At 46.5% G+C, this 23,131-nt stretch overlaps 1 protein-coding gene across 2 annotated transcripts in view; it reads right to left on the bottom strand.

Annotated features, from left to right (window-relative positions):
* The window catches only part of FLT1 (fms related receptor tyrosine kinase 1), a 164,884-nt gene that overhangs the window by 125,690 nt on the left and 16,063 nt on the right, over window positions 1-23,131 (bottom strand). For both annotated transcript variants that reach the window (XM_084761732.1, XM_084761733.1), the window contains exons 2-3: window positions 13,536-13,632; window positions 13,028-13,257 (exon numbers count right to left, since the gene is read on the bottom strand). In XM_084761732.1, coding sequence (XP_084617858.1) covers window positions 13,028-13,257; window positions 13,536-13,632 — 327 coding nt within the window. The remainder of the gene's footprint in view (window positions 1-13,027; window positions 13,258-13,535; window positions 13,633-23,131) is intronic.

Genomic DNA, 23,131 nt, shown 5'->3' with positions numbered 1-23,131 from the left:
CATGTGAGGAAGCAGGACAAAAGGCCAGCCTCAGCTACTAACCTAAACACCTTGGGGTTTTTTTTTCTACTTATTTGTTTTGTTTTTAAAGAAAAAATTAGGGGTGGGTGTGTAGGAAGTGGGAAGGGGTGGGCCCATTGCAACACGGAGGGGCAGGAACTTCAAGACTCTGTGCCACCCAAACACAGCTAAAAGCACATTATTTGTATGTCAGCCACTAGTGGCATTATAAATCCATGTATGCAAGTGATCTTGGGCCTGTGTGCATACGTGTATTTTGCGCATGCGCGCGCGCACACACACACACACACACACACACCCCACTCCTCTCTGGGGCCTTATTAAGAATACATTTCCTTTGCAACTTGCTTCAAGGAAGGGCTGAGAATGAACTTCCCTGACAAAATACAAACAATATTTTGTTTGTAGGACCATAGATACGGGAGAGGTCACGGTTCCATTAATATCACCAGCAAAGGCACTCACTACTCCCATCAGACGCATTTGTCATTGTCACAAAATTAAAAATGACTTCTCTACCCGGCCAGCACTGGCGGTACTGAGAAGTGGGTTCCTGCAATCCAACTGGCTGCTTGGTGGAAAAGTGAGAAGAGGCCACGGCTGGGGCCACTCCCACGGTCACCAGGTCTCCATCCCCTGAACCCTTAGGGCTCAGCACAGCGGCAGAGAATACGCTCGCTTGGCTGTCACTCTTAGTTACAGGCGGGCGCAGACACAGGGAGGGACCAAACAGAGACCCTTTCTCTCTCTCTTTTTTTTTAAAGATTTATTTATTTATTACTATGTATACAGTGTTCTGTTTGCATGTACACCTGCACACCAGAGAGGGCACCAGATCTCATTGTAGATGGTTGTGAGTCACCATGTGGTTGCTGGGAATTGAACTCCGGACCTTTGGAAGAACAGGCAATGCTCTTAACCTCTGAGCTACCTCTCCAGCCCCGAGACGCTTTCTCAGAGGACAACTGTGTGTGGATTTTTTGAGACACGGTATAGCCTGTATAGCCTTGGCTGTCCTGGACTCGCTTTGTAGACCAGGCTAGCCTCGAACTCACAGGGATCTGCCTGCCTCTGCCTCCTGAGTGCTGGGACTAAAGGCGTGCGCCACCACTGCCCAGCTTGTGTATGGGGTATTTTACCCCTTTATATAGACTTGTGACCATGCTGATGCATTAAGGCACACTGGTGCGGGGATTGTCATTCTTAGCCCCGTTCTGAGCGACACGCTGCGTGTCAATGACCACTCCCCAGTTTTTTTAAAAAAGGCTTTTTTCCCTTTACTTGAAAGTGGGTTCAAAGGAAGCATCCTGTTTCCTAGCACACAGACGTTTTAAAGCTCTGTGCAGACCTTTTCCTGATTATCTTCCCCTTTGGTTTTTATTTTCCGCCACGTCCTGCTCACTGAGGACTCACTCTTAGGCAGTAAGGAGGAGACTGTGGTTTTCACAGTGACAGAGAAGAGGGGACGACACGCCTAGCCAACCCCATGAAGACGGCAGTGTCTGGGCACCACACGGGGTTTTGTGCTATGAATCATACCTGACTCTCAAGGACGGTTTGTTGATTGGTGAAAAAAAGGTTTTTTTCCAATATAACCAAGAAAAAGAAAAGAGGCAAGTTCTTTACAGACTTACACGTGTGTTACTGTAAAACAGCTTTTCAGTTATCACAGGACAGCGTCGAGGGCCTGTCATCAGGCTAAGTAGACGTTGAAGAAGATTTACCTTTGTGTATGTGTGTGTCTGTGTCTGTGTGTCTGTATGTATATATCCTTTGTGTGTTTGTGTGTCTGTGTGTGTGGGTCAGTGTGTATCTGTGTGTGTGTCTCTGTGTGTGTATGTGTCTGTGTATGTGTGCGTGTGACTTTGTGTGTGTCTATGTGTATATGCCTCTGTGTGTCTGTGTGTGTGTGCATGTGTGTGTGTGTGCATGTGTGTGTCTCTGTGTGTCTGTGTGTGTGTGTGGCTCAGTGTATGTGTGTGTGTCTCTGTGTGTGTATGTGTCTGTGTATGTGTGCATGTGACTTTGTGTGTGTCTATGTGTATATGCCTCTGTGTGTCTGTGTGTGTGTGCATGTGTGTGTGTGTCTGTGTGTGTGTGTGCATGTGTGTGTGTGTGTCTCTGTGTGTGTGTGTGGCTCAGTGTATGTGTGTGTGTGTGTGTGTGTCTCTGTGTGTGTATGTGTCTGTGTATGTGTGCGTGTGACTTTGTGTGTGTCTGTGTGTATATGCCTCTGTGTGTCTGTGTGTGTGTGCGCATGTGTGTGTGTGTGTGTGCATGTGTCTGTGTGTGTCTGTGTGTGTGTGCGCATGTGTCTGTGTGTGTGTGTGTGTGTGTGTGTGTGTGTGTGCGTGTGTGTCTGTGTGCAGGTGTCTGCAGAGGAAGCTGTTGAATCCCCAGGGCTGCATCTCAGGCACTATGAGTCACCTGACCTGGGTGCTGGGAACCTTGCTCTGATCCTTTGGAAGAGCAACAGGGACTCTCTCTCCAGCCCCCAAATAGACTTTCAAGCAGCTAAGGCTGCTTAAAGAAGAATACTGAATAACACTAAAAGGGCCAATTTGTCAGGATGACATAACAGTGACAAACATGTATACATCTAACAACATGACAACAAAATACAAGAAGCAAAACCCCACAGAATGGGAGGGATATAGTAAACACACACACACACAACACACATACACACACACACGCACACACACACATACACACACACACACATACACACACACACACACACACACACACACACACCAAATGAACATTTCAGCTTCCTACTTTTTTTCAAATATTTAACTGATTCCATGCGTAGGTATGTGCTCATGTGAGTTCATGTGCACAGAGGATGCTACGAGAGGACACTGGATGCCCCGGAACTGGAATTGCAGGCAGTTTTAAGCCACCACGAGTGGGAACAGCCACTGCCCCTGAACGCTGAGCCATCTCCCAAGGCCCGTATTACTTTCAGTGAGGAGAACGACTGGACAGAAGATCGAACAGGAAGAAAACACTTGAGCCACACTGGTAGCCGACAGTGCCCACTGTATGCGTAAGGCACTCCACCCGGCCGAGCAGGTTCCACGCTTTTCTTAAGTGCACATGGAGAAATCCAGTGGCAGAGCATATGCCAGGCCACGAAACAAACCTCAACAAAGTAAAAAATAGAATCAATGCAGTGTGTACTGTTTAGAACTCAGTAACAGATATTGGGGAACTTAAAAAGCTAGAAATGGCATAGTCTTCAACAAGTTGTTCAAAGGAGAACTCGGGGCAGGGGGGCGCGTTCAGAAATTGCTATGTAATAATGATCAAGGAAACACAAAGCTTCACATTTAGGGGACAGGCTAAAAGTGTTTAGAGGGAAAATAACAGGTACACGACTGAGTCTTTGAAAAGATGATCACCAAGTGAAAATCTTTTGTACAAACGAGTCAAGGAGGGAAAAAAAAAAGTAGACTCAAACTTCGATGAACAGAAGTGAGACATTCGAACAGACCCCACAGGAGTGTCAGGCAGTCGGAAGGAACACACCATGAACTAGTAACTAGAAGACGAACAGACACAGGCTACGGGAAACAGGTACATGCCAAAACACTCCTATAACAAGAGACTGAATAAGCTATTGCAAAACAAAACAAACCTGCTCACAAGGAAACGCCAAGACCCATGTGGCAAATGAAGCCTACCAAACTTAAAAAGGATCAATCCTTCAGAAGCCTTCGCCCAAAATATAGAAGAAAGCACACTTCCTAACTCATTCTATGGGGCCAATGTTATGAGGAAGTCCAGACTAAAACCTTTATAAGAGAATTATCAAATGAACATACACACACACACATTCAAACAAAAAGACTCAACAAAAAAATTTACATGTTAAAGCCAGCTTATAAGAGCAAACATTGAAAGAAAAAGACTGACAAAGTGCATTTCACCAAAACTTAGAACTTTTAGGCTTCAAAGAAAACTATCCCAATAGTGCAAATACACAACTCACACACACACACACACAAAGAAATGGGGGGAAGATATTTGTATCTGCTAAGGCACATGTATCTAGTACGTATAAAATATACTTGTATTTAATCCCAAATACATTTTAAGCAGTATATAACACATATTTGTGACACATACTAATCTAGATATAGAATATATAAAATACTTATGACATAATTGTATACATTAATAATAAATATAAGAGCTCTTAGAACTCAATAATAAAGACATATAATCCCATTTATGAGTGCAAAAGAGCCTGGCGCGGTGGCTTACGCCTTTAGTCCCAGCACTCAGGAAGCAGAGGCAGGTGGATCTCTCTGAGTTCGAGGCCACCCCGGTCTACAAAGTGAGTCCAGGACAGTGAGGGCTACACAGAGAGACCCTGTCTTGAAAACAAAGCGTGCAGAAGGGTGGGGCTGGAGAGACGGCTTCGCAGTTGAGAGTATTGGCTGACCTTTCAAAACACCCACGTTTCATTCTCAGCACCCACATTAGGTGGCTTACAATCCCAAGTAGCCCAAGCTCTGGGGAACCTGGCACCCTCTTCTGCCCTCTGCTAGCACCCGCTTACAGGGTGGTGTACACTTACACAGACAAACATTTATACATAAATTAAAAGCAACAATAAAGCCGGGCAGTGGTGGAGCTTGCTTTCAATCCCAGCACTGGGGAGGCAAAGGTAGGCAGATCTCTGTGAGTTCAAGGCCAGCCTGGTCTACAGAATTCCGGGACAGCCAGGACTACAGACAGAGAAATCCTGTCTTGAAAAAAAAAAAAGAGCAAAAAATAAAAATAATCTTACAAAAAAATAATACAAGAGGACTTGAATTTGGTATTTTTCATAAGATGAGATACAGCGGATTCAGTAAATACAAGAATAGGCATCCAAGGTTCTGAGCCGTCAGGAAAATGCTACGAGACCCACGAGCTAGCACTTCACACCTGCTAAGATAGCTAAATAAAAAAGGGCGGAACAACAAATGTTGGCAAAGGATATGGAACAACCGCAGACGGGAATGTAAGATGGTATAGTCACATTCAAAAAACAAAACCAAACCAATGGCTATTTCCCCAAAAGTTCAAACACAGAACTAAACTAGCTGACTATCATCCAGCAGCTCTACATTATCCACGATCTCAAGAAAATGGGCATTTGGTGCACGCCTGTCATCCCAGCATTCGGGAGGCAGAGGCAGGCGAATCTCTGCGTTCGAGGCCAACCTGGTCTACAAAGAGAGTTCCAGGACAGCCAGGGCTACACAGAGAAACCCTGTCTCAATAAACAAAACAAAACAAAACAAAAAAACCCAAAAAACTAAAAGAGAGACAAGAAAGAAAAAAAAGGGGGGGGTACTTATATCTCCCACAAACTTGTATACAGTATTTATTGAAGTATTATTAAAAATGGCCATATCGCAGGCACGGTGGTGCACTCCTGTAGTCCCAGCCCTTGGGAAGCAGAGGCAGGCCGATCTCTCTGGAGATCCATGGAGGCCCTGAGTCAGTGGGAGAGCAGTGAAGGCGGGTGAGGCTTGCCCGCTGTGGGCCTCACACAGGACACACACACACACCGGTGGCTCCTGGCAGGTTATCCTGGATACCCAGAGGATCAGCATCCAGACTGAAGAGGGATAAAGGATGTCACGGAGGCTGGCCTAGTGCCTTGGCTAATGTTTGTTAATTTTCTTGTTCCTATGACAAGATGGCAGTAAGTTAGTAATGGAAGGCATCAGTGCAGCTGAGTTCAGGAAGCTCGGTCCATCGCGGCGGCATAGGGACTTGAGCCGGTCAGTCTGTGGTTGAGGATGCTTACAGCCACAGCAGTGAGAACAGGTGATGAGCTGAGCTCTGCCACTGATCCCTTCTTAGCACTTGGTTTCCAGGCGGGGGAGACACGCCCCCGTTCTGCGGTTGGATTCTGTCAGTTGAGCTAGCACTACCACTTCTCTGGGCAAAACCAAACAAACACAAACCAAAAAAGATGGCTTGGTAGAGAAGTTTTTCGTTTTTTTGTTTTTCATTTTCAAAACTTTATGAAGTTTTGCTGGGCAGTGGTGACGCACACCTGTAATCCCAGCACTCTGGAGGCAGAGGCAGGTGGATCTCTGTGAGTCTGAAGCCAGCCTGATCTACATAGTGAGTTCCAGGACAGGCAGGGCTACACAGAGAAATCCTGTCTCAGAAAACAAAAACAAAAAACAAAGCAAAACAAAGCAAAAACTATCATAAAACATTAACGCACGGTTTTTCACATCCTGAGTGTGTGGGGACTGATTGTACAATTGTACTGCCTTTGCATTTCCCTGCCAACTGGAGATTTTATAATCCTGTCCCAGTCATCAGCCTCTCACAGTCACAGACTGTGTCCAAGTGGCTCCTTTAAGACCATGGTCACTTCAATCACTTTGCGTGGCCGTGTAATTCTAATCGCCTGCCATTGCCACACACGCCATTGCCAACGCGGCTTACCGATGTGGCCCAGAGGACCCACAGGCTGCATCTCTCAGATTATGTAGATAGTCTAGCAAACACTAGAAATTTCTCTCTTTCGCTGAGTGACAGCGCTGAGGTGACAATCTAAGGAACATTCTAGATGAACAGACGGCCCGCCAACATCACCAGCCACAAGAGCGGCTTCCATGCTGGTGACATGTGGGCAAGGCGAGGCCCTCCAGAGTTTAATCACACAAATGTTTCTTAAATGGAGACATGAGATAGCAGGGCTTATAGAGACACCAAAAGTGTCTTCCGTCAGCGTTCTGTGTCGCTGAGAAGGGAAATGGCCATGTTGTTACTCCTCTCTGAACTGTGGCCAAGTGATGCTAACCAGGCACCACAGAGTGGTGGTTAGAAGGGCTGGCCTCCTTCATGCCTTCGCGGTAGGGGGAGTGGACAGCCGGAATACAGAGGGTCCACTTCTTTAATAATTTCATTAAAACAAGAACAACCCTAGCAGAGCTTGAAGTTGGCTTTGGATGAAGCTGTATGCAGACAGGCCAGAAAACTCCTAGCAACTCTACGGAAGAACCATTTGAGGTAGGTTTGTACAGCGGCAGTTCAGCCTTAGACTACCGCTGATTTCAGAGCTCCGCCTTGGCCAGCTCCATGCATAGAGCCCAAAGGCTTGCAGGCCGACTTGGCTCACGCAAAGGTGTTCATGTGACCGTCTGAGACAAAACCCATCTTCAGTACCTGCTGCTCCTCGTGAGCGGCTCAAAGCGACAGCTATGGTGGGGACCAGCCTGGAACAAAGCTCGACAACAGATCTGCACTGGAGGACCAGGCCAGGGCACTACTTGGGGGTCATTACTAAATACAGGTAGAGGGGGGTCCTCTTTATTGTTGAGGGAGACTGCTCTGAACCCTAACTAGCCCTGGGATAATAAAACTGGGCTTTCTTTCAAAGGCTTGCAAACTGGCACCATGGCCCTATAAAAGTAACCAGCGAATTTCAAAGCTATACTCTGTACCTCAGTCTCCTGGACCAAGTACAAAACAAAGCACAGGGCCTTGCTACCAGTATCTGTAGACAGACTCCTGTCAAGAGAGGCTCAGGGCCAGGGCTTGTAGGGCCCACGGTGGAAGGAAAAGAATAAATTTGCAAAGTTGACCTCTGACCTCCACACACTCACTAGGACACACACACACACACACACACACACACACACACACACACACACACACACCATTGTGGGTCAGTTTCCTACTGCCCAGTTAAAACTCATATAAATTTAATAAACCCCTTCTAGAAAAGACTATCCCACAGCCCAATCCTTGCCCCAGAGCACAGACAGCCCTGAACCTTTGCGCGGCTCTGGGAACAAGCGAGGGGTGCATTGCGATGTTTTAATTCTCTGTGAGCCAAAATTTCACAGCTGCGTTTTCTGGAGAATTCTATTTTATCAGCAGTTCCTTTTTGTCTAGACCATGTCAGGAGTATACCCAAGAGGATGACATCACATCATTTTCTAGGGAAGACTGGCTGGCTGTGAGGGAGCAAGCTGCCTAGCTGGCCTGACAGACTCCAAGCGTCTCACTGACACTCAGGATGGAATTCCTCAAACCTGTCAGTCCTCTCCTTCGGTCTGGTCCACTTCTACAGTGAGCTATAAACATCTGTCTTGCTGGGAAACACAACATGCCTTACCTGGCTTTTCTGCCCCCACCCCATCTCCTCCCACCGGGGAGATGCTACAGGGAAAGTCTGCCCACATAATCCTGCAACTTCAGGAACCATTGCTTTTGGCAAAACCTGCTGGGAAGGGAATTCCTGCAGCTTCCCTGCTTAGGGAACAGTAACTGGGTTAGGGGCGGTGTTAAATGGCACCCTAAAAGCACAATCATTTGCTTAGGTGAAAGGACACTTTAACAACCATGAGAAGTTATATTAGTGGAAATGTTAATGTACCAGCCCATGTAGTGGTCAACTAATGCAGTTAAACATGATGGCTTGAATAATTATTTTACCTGAACTCTAGTGGAGGCTTGGTGGATGGGGGCAAGCTGTGGTGACAGAGTGGCTGCTGACTGGCATGCTGTGTGCTGTGGGATGCTCTGCCCACATCAGAGCTGGGGAAACAGCAGGCACTCTACAGTGTCCTAAACACCTTTGCTCATAAGTCCATGTGTTGGATGTGGCAGTAAGTAGGAGAAGCTATGCATTCTTGGCCTTTGTCTCTGAACTCCTGGAGGCTGTGCAGCTGCCTTTCAAAATATACTTATACAAGATTTCTCATCTTGTTAAACTTAGGATCTTATTTATTTATTATTGTTTATTTGGGGGTTGTTTGTTTGTTTGGGTGTTTGTTTGTTTTTGCTTTTTTGTTTCACAGTTTCTCTATGTAGCCTTGGCTGTCTTGCTTTGTAGACCAGGCTGGCCTCAAACTCACAGAGATCTGTCTGTCTCTGCCTCCAGAGTGCCGGGATTACAGGTATACACCATCGCACCCGGCTAAGATTTTATTTTTATTTCATGTACACTGGTGTTTTGCCTGTATGTATGTCTGTGTGAGGGTGTTGAATTCCCTGAAATTGTAGTTAAAGACAGTTGTGAGCTGTCATGTGGGTATTGGGAATTGTCTTAACCACTCAGCCATCTCTCCAGCCCTAAGGCTTCTCCTCTTTATAAGCCACTAAAATGAAGTGCCAACACATTTACAGCTGCTCACCAGGCAGAACACTTCCTGCAGAACTATTCTAGGAGAAAAGAGTGAACGCCAGTTAGTGTGTCACAAAAAAAAAAAAAAAGTTTTGGAATTCATTAATCTCAGAGAAAATCTCTGCATTGTCAGAGAGAGACAAGCTTTGTGTCCTATAGCTAAAATACACCATGGTGGTCAATAAAAATGGGAGAAGAAGCTCCAACCTCCTCAGAAGAGAATTAAGCAAAAACACAGAAAAGTTTTGGCACCTTGGGAGAGTTCCAGTGTTGGGTAGACCACCATCTAGGCTTTAAGATGATGTATGAGACTAACAGCAACCTCCAGAGAAAGACAACAAAACAGGTGATAAATCCATGATGCAGCGGCTACTGTTCCCCCTACTCATCCCATGGCAGACATCAGTTATCAGTCTGGGTACATTTTCCTACTAATCCAAAATGTATCCACAGTGCCAGTTTTAGCAATGCTCCTTCTGCACAGCAGGTGTTAAGCAGTTTGTTTACCTGTTCAACAAATGACACTGGCTATGCATCAGGACCTACCAAGATGAAAAATGGCAGATAAAAGCAATCAAGACACATCTGGTATGGACCTTACCCTCCTGGCACTTGTATTAGCCAGTGATTTGCCATTCAGAGTAATGGCTTTTTTTCCCCCCCTGGATCTGCTGTTTCACAGTTGAAATGGGAGTGATTATAAGAAACAAAGTTTCAAAAAGAAAAAAAGAAAAAAAAAAAAAGAAAAGAAAAGAAAAGAAAAAGAAAGTTTCTCTTCAGTGGGGAAATGGAGTGGATAACAGATTCCATGAGCTTGTGATGTACTGGAAGTCTTGTTTGTTTGTTTGTTTTTTAACTCAGTTACATTGTATAAACAGGTTTTTGCTTCAATCCCAAGTATGGAATATGGAGATGCTTTTAGTATGTCCACAGCTGATAACAGCTTGGTGTGGCTCGGAGAAGGGCATGGTCTTTGCCAACTGCAGTTAGTTTAATTCTGAGGACTCTGAGAAGGCATAAATAACAGAGCCCAGAGAGCGTGAGGAGGAAAAAAAATGTTTCAAGGAGATAGATGGAGAAAGAAGACGACTGCTGGTTCTGCTGGACCGCTGGGTATCCTGACAACTGAGATTGGTATTTTTCCCAAAGAACCCAATGACCCTCCCCAGCCAGAACTAAGTCTAAGAGGTCTACATGTCCGTCCATCCGTCCCATTCCCGCACCCCCCCCCCGGCCCCCGGCCCTTCTAACCTTTTTCCTCTCCTAACAGGGTCAGGGGGGTTGGAAGAGAGGTAGAGACATTAAGGAACTCCAAATAAAAACTGGGTTAAAAAGATGCACTGGGCTGGAAAGACGGCTTAGAGGTTAAGAGTACTGATTGCACTTCCAAAGGCCCTGAGTTCAATTCCCAGCAACGACATGGTAGCTCATAACCATCTATAATGAGATCTGGTACCCTTTTCTGGTTTGCAGGGGTACATGCAGGTAGAACACTGTACACATAATAAATAAGTAAATCTTAAAAAAGAAAACAAATACAAAGATGCACTACATTATGACATTATTGAGAATGCTATAGATGTTAAAGGGGAAATGCCTGGATATTGTTTTATTAGGGGCTAAGACAGGATATTACTATTACTACTATCATTATTTTTAGTTTCTGCTTCTCCCAAACCCGCAGGAGAAAGGTTGATGATGAGTTTTGGCATTGGATGCTTTTATCCCTCCCACTTCCTCAGAGAGACAGAGGAAGTCAGAACCTACTGCAAAGCACTGTCAAGTGTCAGAAGGGACACTTTTCCACAGGAAAGCCTGGTACGCCCGCCCAGCCAGCAGGCACTGCGTCTGCAACCAGCTTAGCCTGCATGCCTACAGAAAGCGTTTCTATCTCCACATCCCCACCCACCTCATTTCCTGCCGGCTACTCTCTCCCCGCCTGTAGGACAGGGTGGCCCCACCTGCAAGTCCCCGACCACGGCTACTCTTAGGTTCAAGTGGGGCTCCCTGTAATGGCAAGCTCTAGGCAGTCTAGACCCTACAGTGAGCGAGCCCAGGAAGAAGGCAAAATGTAGGCACAGAACTTGAGGAACCAGCACATAAAAGCCAGGCCCAGCGTGGCTCACGCTTGGAACCGCAGCTGACTCGATGGCTGATGAGGAAGGCTACAAATCGGAGGCCTGTCTGGGCTATGCTGTGAGTTCAAGGCTCGATAGGCAACTCGGTGAGGGCCTGTTCCTCCAAATACAAGAGGGCTGTGGACATGGCTCAGAGGTGGAGCGCTTCACGACCATGGGCACAACCTCAGTTCTAGACAATTCCAACTGGCAGTAGTCAACATCTTACAGCTAAGGACTGTCCCCCAAGACTAGCCCTACATGCTGGGATCAGGAGGCCACTGTCAAGACCCTATCTGTCCCTCCAGGTGGTATTTTTATTGAGGACGATGGCTACCTGCTCAGAGTTAGGGACAGAGTGCAAACTGATTTCGTGCTGTGGCCTTTACATCTCCTTAACTTCTGAGTCTCCGGCATCAAAAAAGCTGAGCTAGGAGCACAGAGATGGCTGCTCTTCCTCAGAGGCCGAATGCTATTCTCAAGGCCTACTTTTTGAGGGCTTTGCACTCCCTCCATTTGAATACCGCGTCGTTTCCTCATTCTCTAAGGATAGGAAAGGCGGCACTGCAAGATTATGAGCAAAATGGCTCATTTTTACCTTCGGCCCTTCTCATAATATATTCTTACATCACAATATTTGCCTAATGTGTGTGAACTAACGTTCGTCATCAGCTCAGTAGATACGGGAATGTTAAGACGCAGTAGCAGCACTACGGGTATTAAATTATTATTTTATTATTATTATTTTTTAAAGATTTGTTTATTTATTATGTATACAATTTTCTGCCTGCATGCACACCTGCACACCAGAAGAGAGCACCAGATCTCATTATAGATGGTTGTGAGCCACCATGTGGTTGCTGGGAATTGAACTCAGGACCTTTGGAAGAGTAGCCGGCGCTCTTAACCTCTGAGCCATCTCTCCAGCCCTATTTTATTATTTTTGATGATTTATTTTTATTTGATGTGGGTCAGTGCTTGTCTGCATGTATGTGTGTGCACCGTGTAAGGACTGGGTTAGCGGACATGGAACTGTAGTGACAGACAGTGGTAGCTGCATGTTGGTGCTGGGAATTGAACCTGGGGCCTCTGCAAGAGTACCAAGTGCCCTTAATGGTTGAGCTGTCTCTCTAGCTCCACACTGATTAATTTAGTAAGAAAAGCTTTCAAGCATACCCTCACAACCAGTGTGTGTGTGTGTGTGTGTGTGTGTGTGTGTAAGTGTATGTATTTGTATGTGCATGTGTTTATGTGTATATATATTTGTGTGTGCTGTGTGCGTGTGTACCAAGGATTTAGATGTGTCACTGACCTGTATTTATCCCCCAGCTCCCCTCCCCCTCAAGAACATTTTGTAATTCTAACACGTAAGAGGATGCGCCGTGCTGAAGGACACCACCTTGCACCTTCTGTCAAGCTTATTGATTTAACTAGCACGTGGAATTCTGACCTGATGAGGGCAGACCTTGCTCTGGTGTCCTGGGAGTCAACTAAATAGACAAGGTCTCTTCCCGCAGGGAACAGTGAACTCACTGGGCCTTGAAACTTCTGGTTGACGCTCGCTGATAAAAAATGCACTAAGCTATGTTTCTGGCAGGCTTCTGCATCTAGGCTGGCAGCTCTCGGCTGCCCGTTTGTGCTGTGTCTCCTAGAAGAGTCATATCCTCACGCATTCGTAGCGGATCTCTGAGCCCACTGCCCAAACAGAGGACGTGGGAGGTAGGAGCCTTACCATTGACAAATATGTAGATGGCAGATTCTGCTGTTGTCTTCTTCGTCAAGGTAGAGTTAGGGAGGTATCTACAGGTGTAGAGGCCCGTGTGGTTGGCCTGCGCCATGTTCAGGTTCAAGGAGCTGCAGAACTGTCTGTCGTTTCTGCCGCAGGCTGATCTGGTGATGCTCAGCCTTTTGTCCTCCTTACTTACTGTCTCAGGCAGAGACCACGAGTGGGCTGCCTCCCCTCTGCAACCAGAAAGCAAAGCACAGGTCAAGGCTGAGGCACTGGGCCTGAGCCGGAAGTCCTGTCCCAAGGCTGCCTCTTGGGTGTCCCGCCTGCTTTGTTACAGATAAGCCACGCTCATAGGAGCTTTGGGACGGTCATCAGGTTAAGAGGTGACGATGTTTGGGTGTCATTCCTTCAAGGGGAGTAAAGCGCTCCCCTCTGTGGGACAAGTCCTCTCCGTGAAGCCAGATACGGGAAGCCATGAAGGGAAAAATTACGTGCCCACTCAGTGACTCACCTGCATTTGAGAAAGAGAGTCTGTCCGGCCTGTATGACATGCTGGGTGTCTTTTAAATTCAGTTCAGGACCTTTTAACTTCGACCCCGAACCATATCCTAGAAAACAAAAAATGTAGATGTGTTATTTGTAAGTAGTTTATTACCTTTTCTAAAATATGCTTATTTTTCCTTCAGCTTGGTCACATGAATATGTGGATACACCGGATGCAAGTTTCTCTTTTTGTTATTGATGCTGTTGTTTATTTCCTAGAGATAGGGTCTCACTAAGTAGCGCAGGCTGGCCTGGAATCCAGGGCAAACCTGGTGCCTCAACTTCCCAAAATGTTAGGATTGCAAACGTGAGCTACTATGCCTGGGTGTGGCTTCTGGGTGTGACATCTTCATTAGCTGAGCAACATTTGGGGTCAGCCACTGAGTCATTTTTCTTCCTAAACTTGTTTCCTCATTTGGAAAGCCAATTTTAGACTCAAAAGTCAGTTTTAGAATCGACTTGGTTTGTATTGCACAATCCGGGTCTTGCATAATCCTTCCACAGTGGTGCAAGTAAAAAGAAATCATTCACTTTTACACGCCATCAGACAAGCCCGCTTCATGTCACTGTGCAGCAATAAAACAAAGCACACGAGAGTAGCTTCTGAGCGACATATCTTTACACAATGCAATAATGACATCTGTCCTAGGAACTACGCGAGCCTGGATATCTCTGTGTCTCTGCGTCTCTGCATGTCTGTGTGTCTGTCTGTCTCTCTCTCAGAATCGGATGCTCCTGGATGTCTGCCTCCCATTTGGACTCTCCTAGTCACACGACTCTTTCAGCTATAGTCCACACATGTCGATGCTCTCTCAGCCCTCGGAATAGCACCCAAGGGGCTAGAGCATGCTCTCTTCCTCCTGCGCCTCACCCCTTCCCATCCCTGCAAGCTGTAACGACAGGGTAAGAGGTAAGGCTGGGGTCAGGGATAGCAGCCCCGAGGAAAGAAAAGGGACTGAGAGGGAAGGAGTCTTGGGGACAGATATATGTCGCCAATCTTAGAGAGTGTTTTCTACTTGCAAAGGGATTTTCACAGTAGAAGTCAAGGGGGAAATTTGAAGTCCTCTAGATGCCCCTTGCAGATCTATCTGTGAGGCCAGGTCTTTGTGTCAGGTCCCAGGGACGCCCCTGACACTGTTCTCCAGTGACTCTCTTGGACTCTAGTATCTTGGAGAGTAAAGGACTCCTCCCTCCCCCCCACCCCCGGGGTTTTCAAGACAAGGTCTCTCTGTGTAGCCTTGGATGTCCTGGACTTGCTTTTTAGACCAGGGGGGCCTCGAACTCACAGCGATCCGACTGCCTCTGCCTCCCAAGCGCTGGGATTAAAGGCGTAGACCACCACGCCTGGCTGAGTACAGGACTTTTAAACTCTAAATTGCATAGGGAGCTTCCCTTCCCTCTTTCTAACTGCGTGCCCTTGGCTTGCTACCGTAGCACTCAGGCTCTGCCTCCGTGCTGGGGATGCGGGGCCAGAGCTATGCTGTACAAGAGGCTGACTCGGTGCCCACCACGTGGCAGATGCCCCCAGTCCCCAGTGTAGGCGCTGTCAGGTTCTGTTGGGTATATAATTACAAAGGAAGATATTAAGTGAACCGTATATTTTCTAAGGGTCGCTGGAGGGAGAGTTAATATTTTAGAAGGTATCTTCAGTTGACAAGTTACTGGTATCAAATTACTTGTAGATGAAATGACAGAGCCCTGCTGGCCTTAGAAGTCACCTGGGTAAACTGAAACACATTTTGTGCCGTATTCATCTTTTGGGGTTTCCTGATATGATGACCCCCAAGAGCAGTGGGCTTTCCTGAAGCCGCAGCTAGTGGTTGGTAACACCCACCCTAAAAAGAAAAAATTCCAGGCCAGAATTTCTTCTGCCTGTCCTGTGTCATGGAACTTTGCGCATTTAATTGAGCAATTGTCTCTGTGCTGGGAGAGACTCAGCACGGCTTCCTGCGGAAAATTCTGGCGTTACTTGGAATTATCTGCAGTTGGGTAGATTTGATAACGCTTTCCCTCCAGGAGAAGCCTGGGGGAGGAAACCTCCATTTTCACAACTTGAGGTTTACGAGTTGTAGTAATCTTCCTTTTGGGAGTAACTTAGACAGGCCAAATGCCTTAACTCTCCTGTCAAGAGAGCCTATAGCTTCAAGGCACGTGGCCACTGCCTGGGAAGTGCCTTTGAGAAGGTCCCTTAAGGGAACGAACCCTCGGCAGTGTCTTCGCTGCACCTTGCTCTGTCTTCTGACCTAGACGCCACCTGAGCCAGTGCTGAGAGACACTGGAGGAAAATGGGGTTGCTGTAAAGCTTAGGGGGGGGGGGAGAGTCTAAGAAGATAAATGTTCACTAATTTAGCTTGTCACTAGCATCAGTGAATTCTGCATCTGGACTGAGGAAGCTGGGTAACGCAGCCAGTTTAGAAAAGCAAAAAGAGCTAGAGAGGTGGCTCAGTGGTTAGAGCACTGGTTGCTCTAGCAGAGGACCCAGGTTCGATTCTTAGCACATGGTGACTTACAACCACCTCTATCTCCAGTTCCAGGGGATCCGACACCCTCTTCTGGCACCCACGTGATGCCAAGGCGTATATGCCAACAAAACCACACATTACATAAAAATAAAATAAAAAGCTATTTAGAAAATAAAGTATAAGGATGCTATATTTCTGAGCTGCTGGTCACTTAATGGTGTCCTTCAGTGAGTAGGAAATTAGGCTCCCATAAGGATTCGCAGGATGGTACCTGTCTGTGGTCCCAGCATGACCAGAGGAGCCTGAAACAGGAGCATGTGAGGTGGAGGCCAGCCCTGCCCAGCCCACAGGAGAAACCAACAGCCATAATTAACAGAGAACAAGGGAAAAAATTCCCCAATGCTTCTAGAAAATAGTACCAGTCCTTAGACCATTTCTTTGAGTTTGTTGGATATCCACATCTGTGTGATGAAAGTTGCTCCTTAGACACGGTCTGCACCTAGTGATACCTGCAGCAGAGACACCCTGCTGGGGGAGGGTGGGGGGCTCGGCAGCACAGAGTTGGGCTGCCCCACTTTGATACTGAGTCCACAGAATGTTCCATTTCCAAGGGTGGACCACGCTGCATTGATGAGTCCCCATTGTAAAGCTCCGGTGGGTGTCAGGACTTTCCACTGTTTATCACACTAGCCTTGACATCTGACTTAAAGAATGGCTTTTATCCTTTGTCATCAAAGTCGACTGTGAGGTGAAAAACATAGAACTCTTTTCACATCAGGAGAAGTGCTACTTAACATAATAATGGAAAACTCCAGCGATCCTAGGACAATGAGCTCCATTGGATGTATATCTGTTAGGGTCAGCCACTGTAGCTGATAGCACTAGAAACACCAGCCTGTTGAGCTTGGCACGGTGACACACACTTTCAATCCCAGTGCTTGGGAGGCAGAGGCAAATGGATCTCTATGAGTTTGCGGCCAGCCTGGTCTACAGAGAGACATCCTTTCTGAAATCAATAAATAAACAAACAAGAAAACCATCAATAGCCTATGAGTTTGTTCTTATTAAATGCTGACACTTTAGCCGGGTGGTGGTGGCGCATGCCTTTAATCCCAGCACTTGGGAGGCAGAGGCAGGTAGATTGCTGTGAGTTCAAGGCCAGCATGGTTTACAAAGCGAGACCAGGACAGTCAAGGCTACACAGAGAAACCCTGTCTTTCTTGAAAAAACAAAACAACAACAACAAAAAATGCTGACACTTTATATTGATCTTGATAGTGCTATGGCCGTTATTTTCATGCTCCGTGTTCCCCTTCTTATGTGCCCAACATCAGGGAGATACATCCTCCACTATGTGCCCAAGGTCAGGGAGACACATCCTCCACCTCGCCTTCATCTCGCTGTGCACACTGGAATGCATTCTTTGGTGTCAGCAGGGTGAGTTTATCTTGAGCAAACATATGACTTGACTGTGAAACCAAATCCAAGATCATATGGAGTCTCCTTCAAAAGGTCTCCAAGGCTGTGTGATGGATTTGAAAGAAGGGGCTCCCACACAGGACGTTAGGGAGCAGACAGCCTTGCAAGCACCTAGGAATCAGATCAGAACCCCTATGACTCAGGGGATACCAACACTGGCTGCGGATCTACTGTAACGCCAGTTCCAGAGAACCTGACGCCCTCTGCTGGCCTCCAAAGGCACCTGCAACCACACGGTGCACAGCATACACGTAAGACAAATCTTTCAAAAAAGGTTCTATGGGGCTGGAGAGATGGCTCAGAGGTTAAGCGCACTGTATGTTCTTCCAAAGGTCCTAAGTTCAAGTCACAGCAATCATATGGCGGCTCACAACCATCTATAATGAGATTTGGTGCCCCCTTCAGGAGGCCAGGAGTACATTCAGGCAAAATACTGTATATGTAATAAATAAATCTTAAAAAAAAAAAAGGTTCTATGTAGACTGACTGAAAATGTCTTCAGAAAATTGCTCATTTTAGTGATCTTAGTAAAAGTGCTCTCACTTGTTGAATGCAGTGTTAAGACAAATCCTTCAGCTTCCCTTCCAAAAAGGGCAGCACAAATCCCTACTATTGAAAAATGACAAGATTATTCTCATTAAGGGAGGTACTTTAGGGCTGGAGAGATGGCTCAGAGGTTAAGAGCACTGGCTGCTCTTCCAAAGGTCCTGAGTTCAATTCCCAGCAACCACATGGTGGTTCACAACCATCTGTAATGAGATCTGGTGCCCTCTTCTGGCATGCAGGTGTAATGCAGGTAAAACACTGTATATATAATAAATAAATAAATCTTTAAAAAAAAAAAGGAAGTCACTTTAGTTTGCAATGGAACAGCACACTTTGGCTCACAATACCATATATACCATAGTGGGGACATAGGCCTAGTAATGGCACGTCCACTTTGTACACATAGTCTATGGTGTTCATGGGAGAAGGAATTTGTCTGAAATGCATTTCTTAGAATGCATCCTTGCTATTAAGCAATGAACAACCATGTATCTCATGAAACATCTGTCCTATTTTGATTCAGAGCCATCCGCCACTTCCTTCCTGGCTTTGTTAACTAGTCCAGTGTGCCACCAGCAAGCCACTCCCTCTGCGAACAGCAAAGGCGAGAGTCATTTGTACGACTTCCAGCCTCTGACCTCTGCGACCTATGGCTCTGAGGTCACAGCTACTGATAACAAATTCAACATCCCATGTTTAGCCGGGCATGGTGGCACACACCTTTCCGCACTTGGTGGGATCTCTGAGTTTTAGGACAGCCTGGTGTACCTAGAGAGTTCCAGACCAGCCAGGGCTACACAGTAAGACGCTGTCTAAATCCTTGTCACCATCACCATCACAACCACCACCATCACCATCACCACCACCATCACCACCACCACCACCATCACAACCACATGCTGAAAATATGTACGCATTATAAAAAGGCGGATAGCTCAGTTTGGAAAAGTGACAGTGGATCTGCCCAAAGAAGATATGAAAGGATGAAAGATGCCATTAGTCACCAAGAAAACAAAAAGCAAAAGTACAACGAGAAACATCCTAACCTGCCAGGATGGCCGGAATCATAAGAGGAGGGTGATACCCAGGGTAGAGAAATGAGAAGCTGGACACTGCTGACGGCATTTTAAAACAGCCCGGCCCCCTTGGGAAACAGAATGGTAGTAGCCAATCAAAAGCCCCGTTACTAAGTCAATAATGGGTTAAACGGATTCACCGGCAATTACACACCTAAACACCCACCCAAAAGAACGGAAAAGACACCACCACACACCAACTGAGGCATAAGAGCCGGGACTGCTTTCGCAGGGGACCCAGGGTGGTTCCCAGCGCCCCACACCACCCCATCTCCCACAACCCCCTGTAATTCCAGCTCCAGAGGATCTGCCACCTCTGATCTCCTTGGGACCCTGCACTAACATACACGTCCACCCGTGCGCACACACATATTTCAAAATAAAATACATCTCAAAAACAGACGATGGTGCCAGGTGTGGCGGCGTGCACCTCTATTGCCAGCGTTTCACTGATGACCCGGCCAGCCTCCAGCTCCCGCGTGATGGGCTAGTTTGGGTTCATCTTGAATTTTTAGAAGGCTGGTTTTAGGGAATGAATTTATCCTTCATGTAGTAACATCACTATTTGGGTACAAGCTTTACAATGTACCGAAACCAAATAAGCAAGCTATCTTCATTGCCTACGTCATCCCCACCCATCCCAACACCTTGTCTGTTGTTGGCTTTTAATCATTTCTTACTGCATATTTTAACTATTTAATGGGAATTTTTTAAAAATCAAATTGGGTCACACTGACAGTTCAGATGTAGACAGAGGTCTCTTAAGAAAATGACTACTGTTCCGTTTTCTATCAAATGTTTTCATTTCTGCCAGGCGCGGCGGTGGCACACACTTTTGATCCCAGCACTCCGCAGAAAGAAGCAAGCAGAAAGAAGCAGGCTTGTTTCACACAGTGCGTTCCAGGCCAGCCAGGGTTGCATAGTACAACCTTGTCTCAAACAAATACAATAAACAGAAACAACACAAAAAAATTTTTTTGGGGGGGGGGCTGGGTTTTGGTTTTTCGAGACAGGATTTCTCTGTGTAGCCCTCACAAAAATAATTCATAAAAACTGACTTCTAACTTATTTGTTTTAAGCCCAACGCTTTGTGTATAGATTTATTTCAGATGTGAAACATCTGCTCCTCATTCTGCGTACTATGTCTTCAATAGACCATAATCCTACATGATAAATGGCTTCTTTAAATATAATTCAAATATCATGTTTCAAAAAAAATTGAACTGAAGACAACGAGCCATTTCTCAAGGTTATGTGAGGTCAATTAAACACACTTCATAATAAGAAAAGGTTTCTCTCTTCAAGATGGAGCTTATTAAAAGTCCACATCCCATCATATTCTGAGTATCAAAGAAGCTTGTTGCTGGCTGGGGGGAGCAAGGACGTATGGGGTGCGTATGAGGTACAGTTGTAAATTCTAGAAGCGACTGAAATTTGTCTTTGAGAAGCTAACCCTTCCAGAGTTCTGGAATCTAATAGATTAAAACTGTCTTAATCCCAGGGCCACAGTGAGTGGGCCTTCCCACCTCATTCCCAGGAAGACGGAGGAAGGCGACACGGCTTGTGTTTCACCTGCAAACACGCTACATGGAAGACGAGAAGTTCAATGTCAGGAGAATAATTCAAGTCCCGGCCGTGAACCCAAATCACATCTTCTAATACTGAGTGTTTGGTACCAGGGGTGAAACTCAGAGCCCTGCGCATGCTAAGGACTGGCTCTATCTCCTAACTATGACTCAGGCCGACCCAGGCCTTGTGTAAGGGCCTCTAAATCAAGGACAGCGTTAAGGAAAGGATGCTCATCCGAGCCCACAGTGTTGCTGACGCGTCTCTCTGTTAGGCTGCTGGACCAGGAGGTGGGGAGCGAGGGGAGAGGCTTTGTGGTGTTTTTTTTTTAAATTACACTCTTCCTTCATTTAGAGGAAGGGAAAGCCCCTCCCTCTCTGGGATCCCCACACTGAATTCTGTTGGGGTGAGCCGGAAGCCAAGGAGGCTCAGTGCTGACTAATCCTGATGGAGGGGAGGTGACTCATGGCTTCACACAGGGCATCTGAGATTCAGGAGAATTCCGGTCCTCGCTGCTCTTCAGTCCACAGGGCCCTGGATGCCCACAAAGCTGCTGTTCAGGAAGCACAGATGTAATTTGTAGAAAGTTGTGAATCCCAGCGACTTACAGTTCACTTTAAAGTCCTAGTATACTAAGCTTACTTTAACCCCACTAAACCCACGGAGAAAATTCACGAGTTTCTGCTATTTCTAGGTAATCCTCAAATCATTAGACTTAAAAAATGAACTTTGACATTTTTGTAGTTATAGAAGCTTAAAATAGTCACATGTCATTCGCATCTTTTTTTAAAAATTTATTTATTATTATGTAGACAATGGTCTGTCTGCATGCACACCTGCATGCCAGAAGAGGGCATCAGATCACATTACAGATGGTTGTGAGCCACCATGTGGTTGCTGGGAATTGAACTCAGGACCTCTGGAAGAACAGTCAGTGCTCTTAACCTCTGAGCCACCTCCCCAGCCCCGTCATTCACAGCTTGAGCCTTTATGCCACAACTCAAGTCTAAGGGGGACGGTTGGCAGGTGAACGCACTCACTTGTACAGATCTTATAAACTGAGTCTGCTCCCTGCAACCCTGGTGGGAAGAGAAACGCATCCCAAAAGCTGTCTTTTGACCTCCACATGTGTGCTGTGATATGCATGCATCCTTACATACGTGTATACACACACATACAATAATAATAATAAATAGTTAATATATTGCTGCTGTTAAACCATAAGCAATATTTAAAGAGGTTATTTAAACGCATAATGCCAACAGTTGGCTTCTCCATTTCTCCACCGGTATATTCACAATCAAACAAGTCCCACAATTAGTCATGGTATTATTTTTATTTGGGGAGGAGTTGTTTTGTTTTTTGAGACAGGGTTTCTCTGTGTAGCCTTGGCTGCCCTAGACTCACATTGTACACCAGGCTGGCCTCGAATTCACAGGGATCCACCTGCCTCTGCCTCTGGAGTGCTGGGATTAAAGGCGTGCACCACCACTGCCTGGCCATGGTATTATTTTTTAATGTTTTTTTTTTCCTTGTAGTCTGGCTTCTTTTAGAGTTGTCATTTGACTTATGTCCACACATATGCATTTGGGTTTGAGTGTGTGTGGTGTATGTGGTATGTGTACATGTGTGTGTTTGGTGTCCCTGTGGTGTGTGTGTGCATGTGAGTGTGTGTATGTGGTGTGTATTTGTGTGGTGCCTCTGTGTGTATGTGGTGTGCATGTGTGTGTGTGTGCATGTGAGTGTGAGTGTGGTGAGTATGTGTGTGAGTGTGTGTGTGTACGTGTGTGTGTGTGTTGGGGTAGAAGCTGTCTGTGGTCGTGTGGACAGTAGTTAAGCACCCACCATCAGCTCTCTCCTCTTCTGAGCCCACAGCTCACATTTTAGTCAAATTGATAAGTAGGTGCCTCAGGCCCCAGCACGAGGCCATTAGGTGCCTGGGCAGCGTCTAACACGGTGCGATCTGATACAGCCCTCCACTGCAGCCCTCCACCGCAGCCCTCCACCGCAGCCCTCCACCGCAGCCCTCCACCGCAGCCCCGTTCTCACTGCTGACGCTAAGAATGCGGCTGTGTCTGCGGTGTGTCTCCTGCAGCTGGGCACTGATCTCTCTGAGGATCACAGGTTAGCCTCCATCCATCACTAGCCCTGTCACCAGCTACCATCGGGAGCCTGCCCCCCCAGTGACCTATAGGCCCCCAGCTCCTTCTCCGTGGCTTCATGACTTCAGAATTAGCTGGCTTGACAGGGGAAAGCTGTCAGCCTGACCAAGTGGCCACCTTTTCCCAAGATGCCCTCCCCTCCCTTTTACTGCTCTTTTACTGAGTGATCTCCGTGGAGCCCAGCATCTTACCACTCCATGTCATGGAACGGTCAAGATCTGGCGAACGGGACGTGAACCATGACTTCTGTGTAGTGAAAAACCTTCATCTGGT

The sequence above is a fragment of the Acomys minous genome, assembly GCF_964271855.1.
Source record: "Acomys minous genome assembly, chromosome: 16".
Taxonomy (NCBI): domain Eukaryota; kingdom Metazoa; phylum Chordata; class Mammalia; order Rodentia; family Muridae; genus Acomys; species Acomys minous.
Note: the sequence above shows the minus strand (reverse complement) of the source record. Positions and strands in the feature narration are given on the sequence as shown.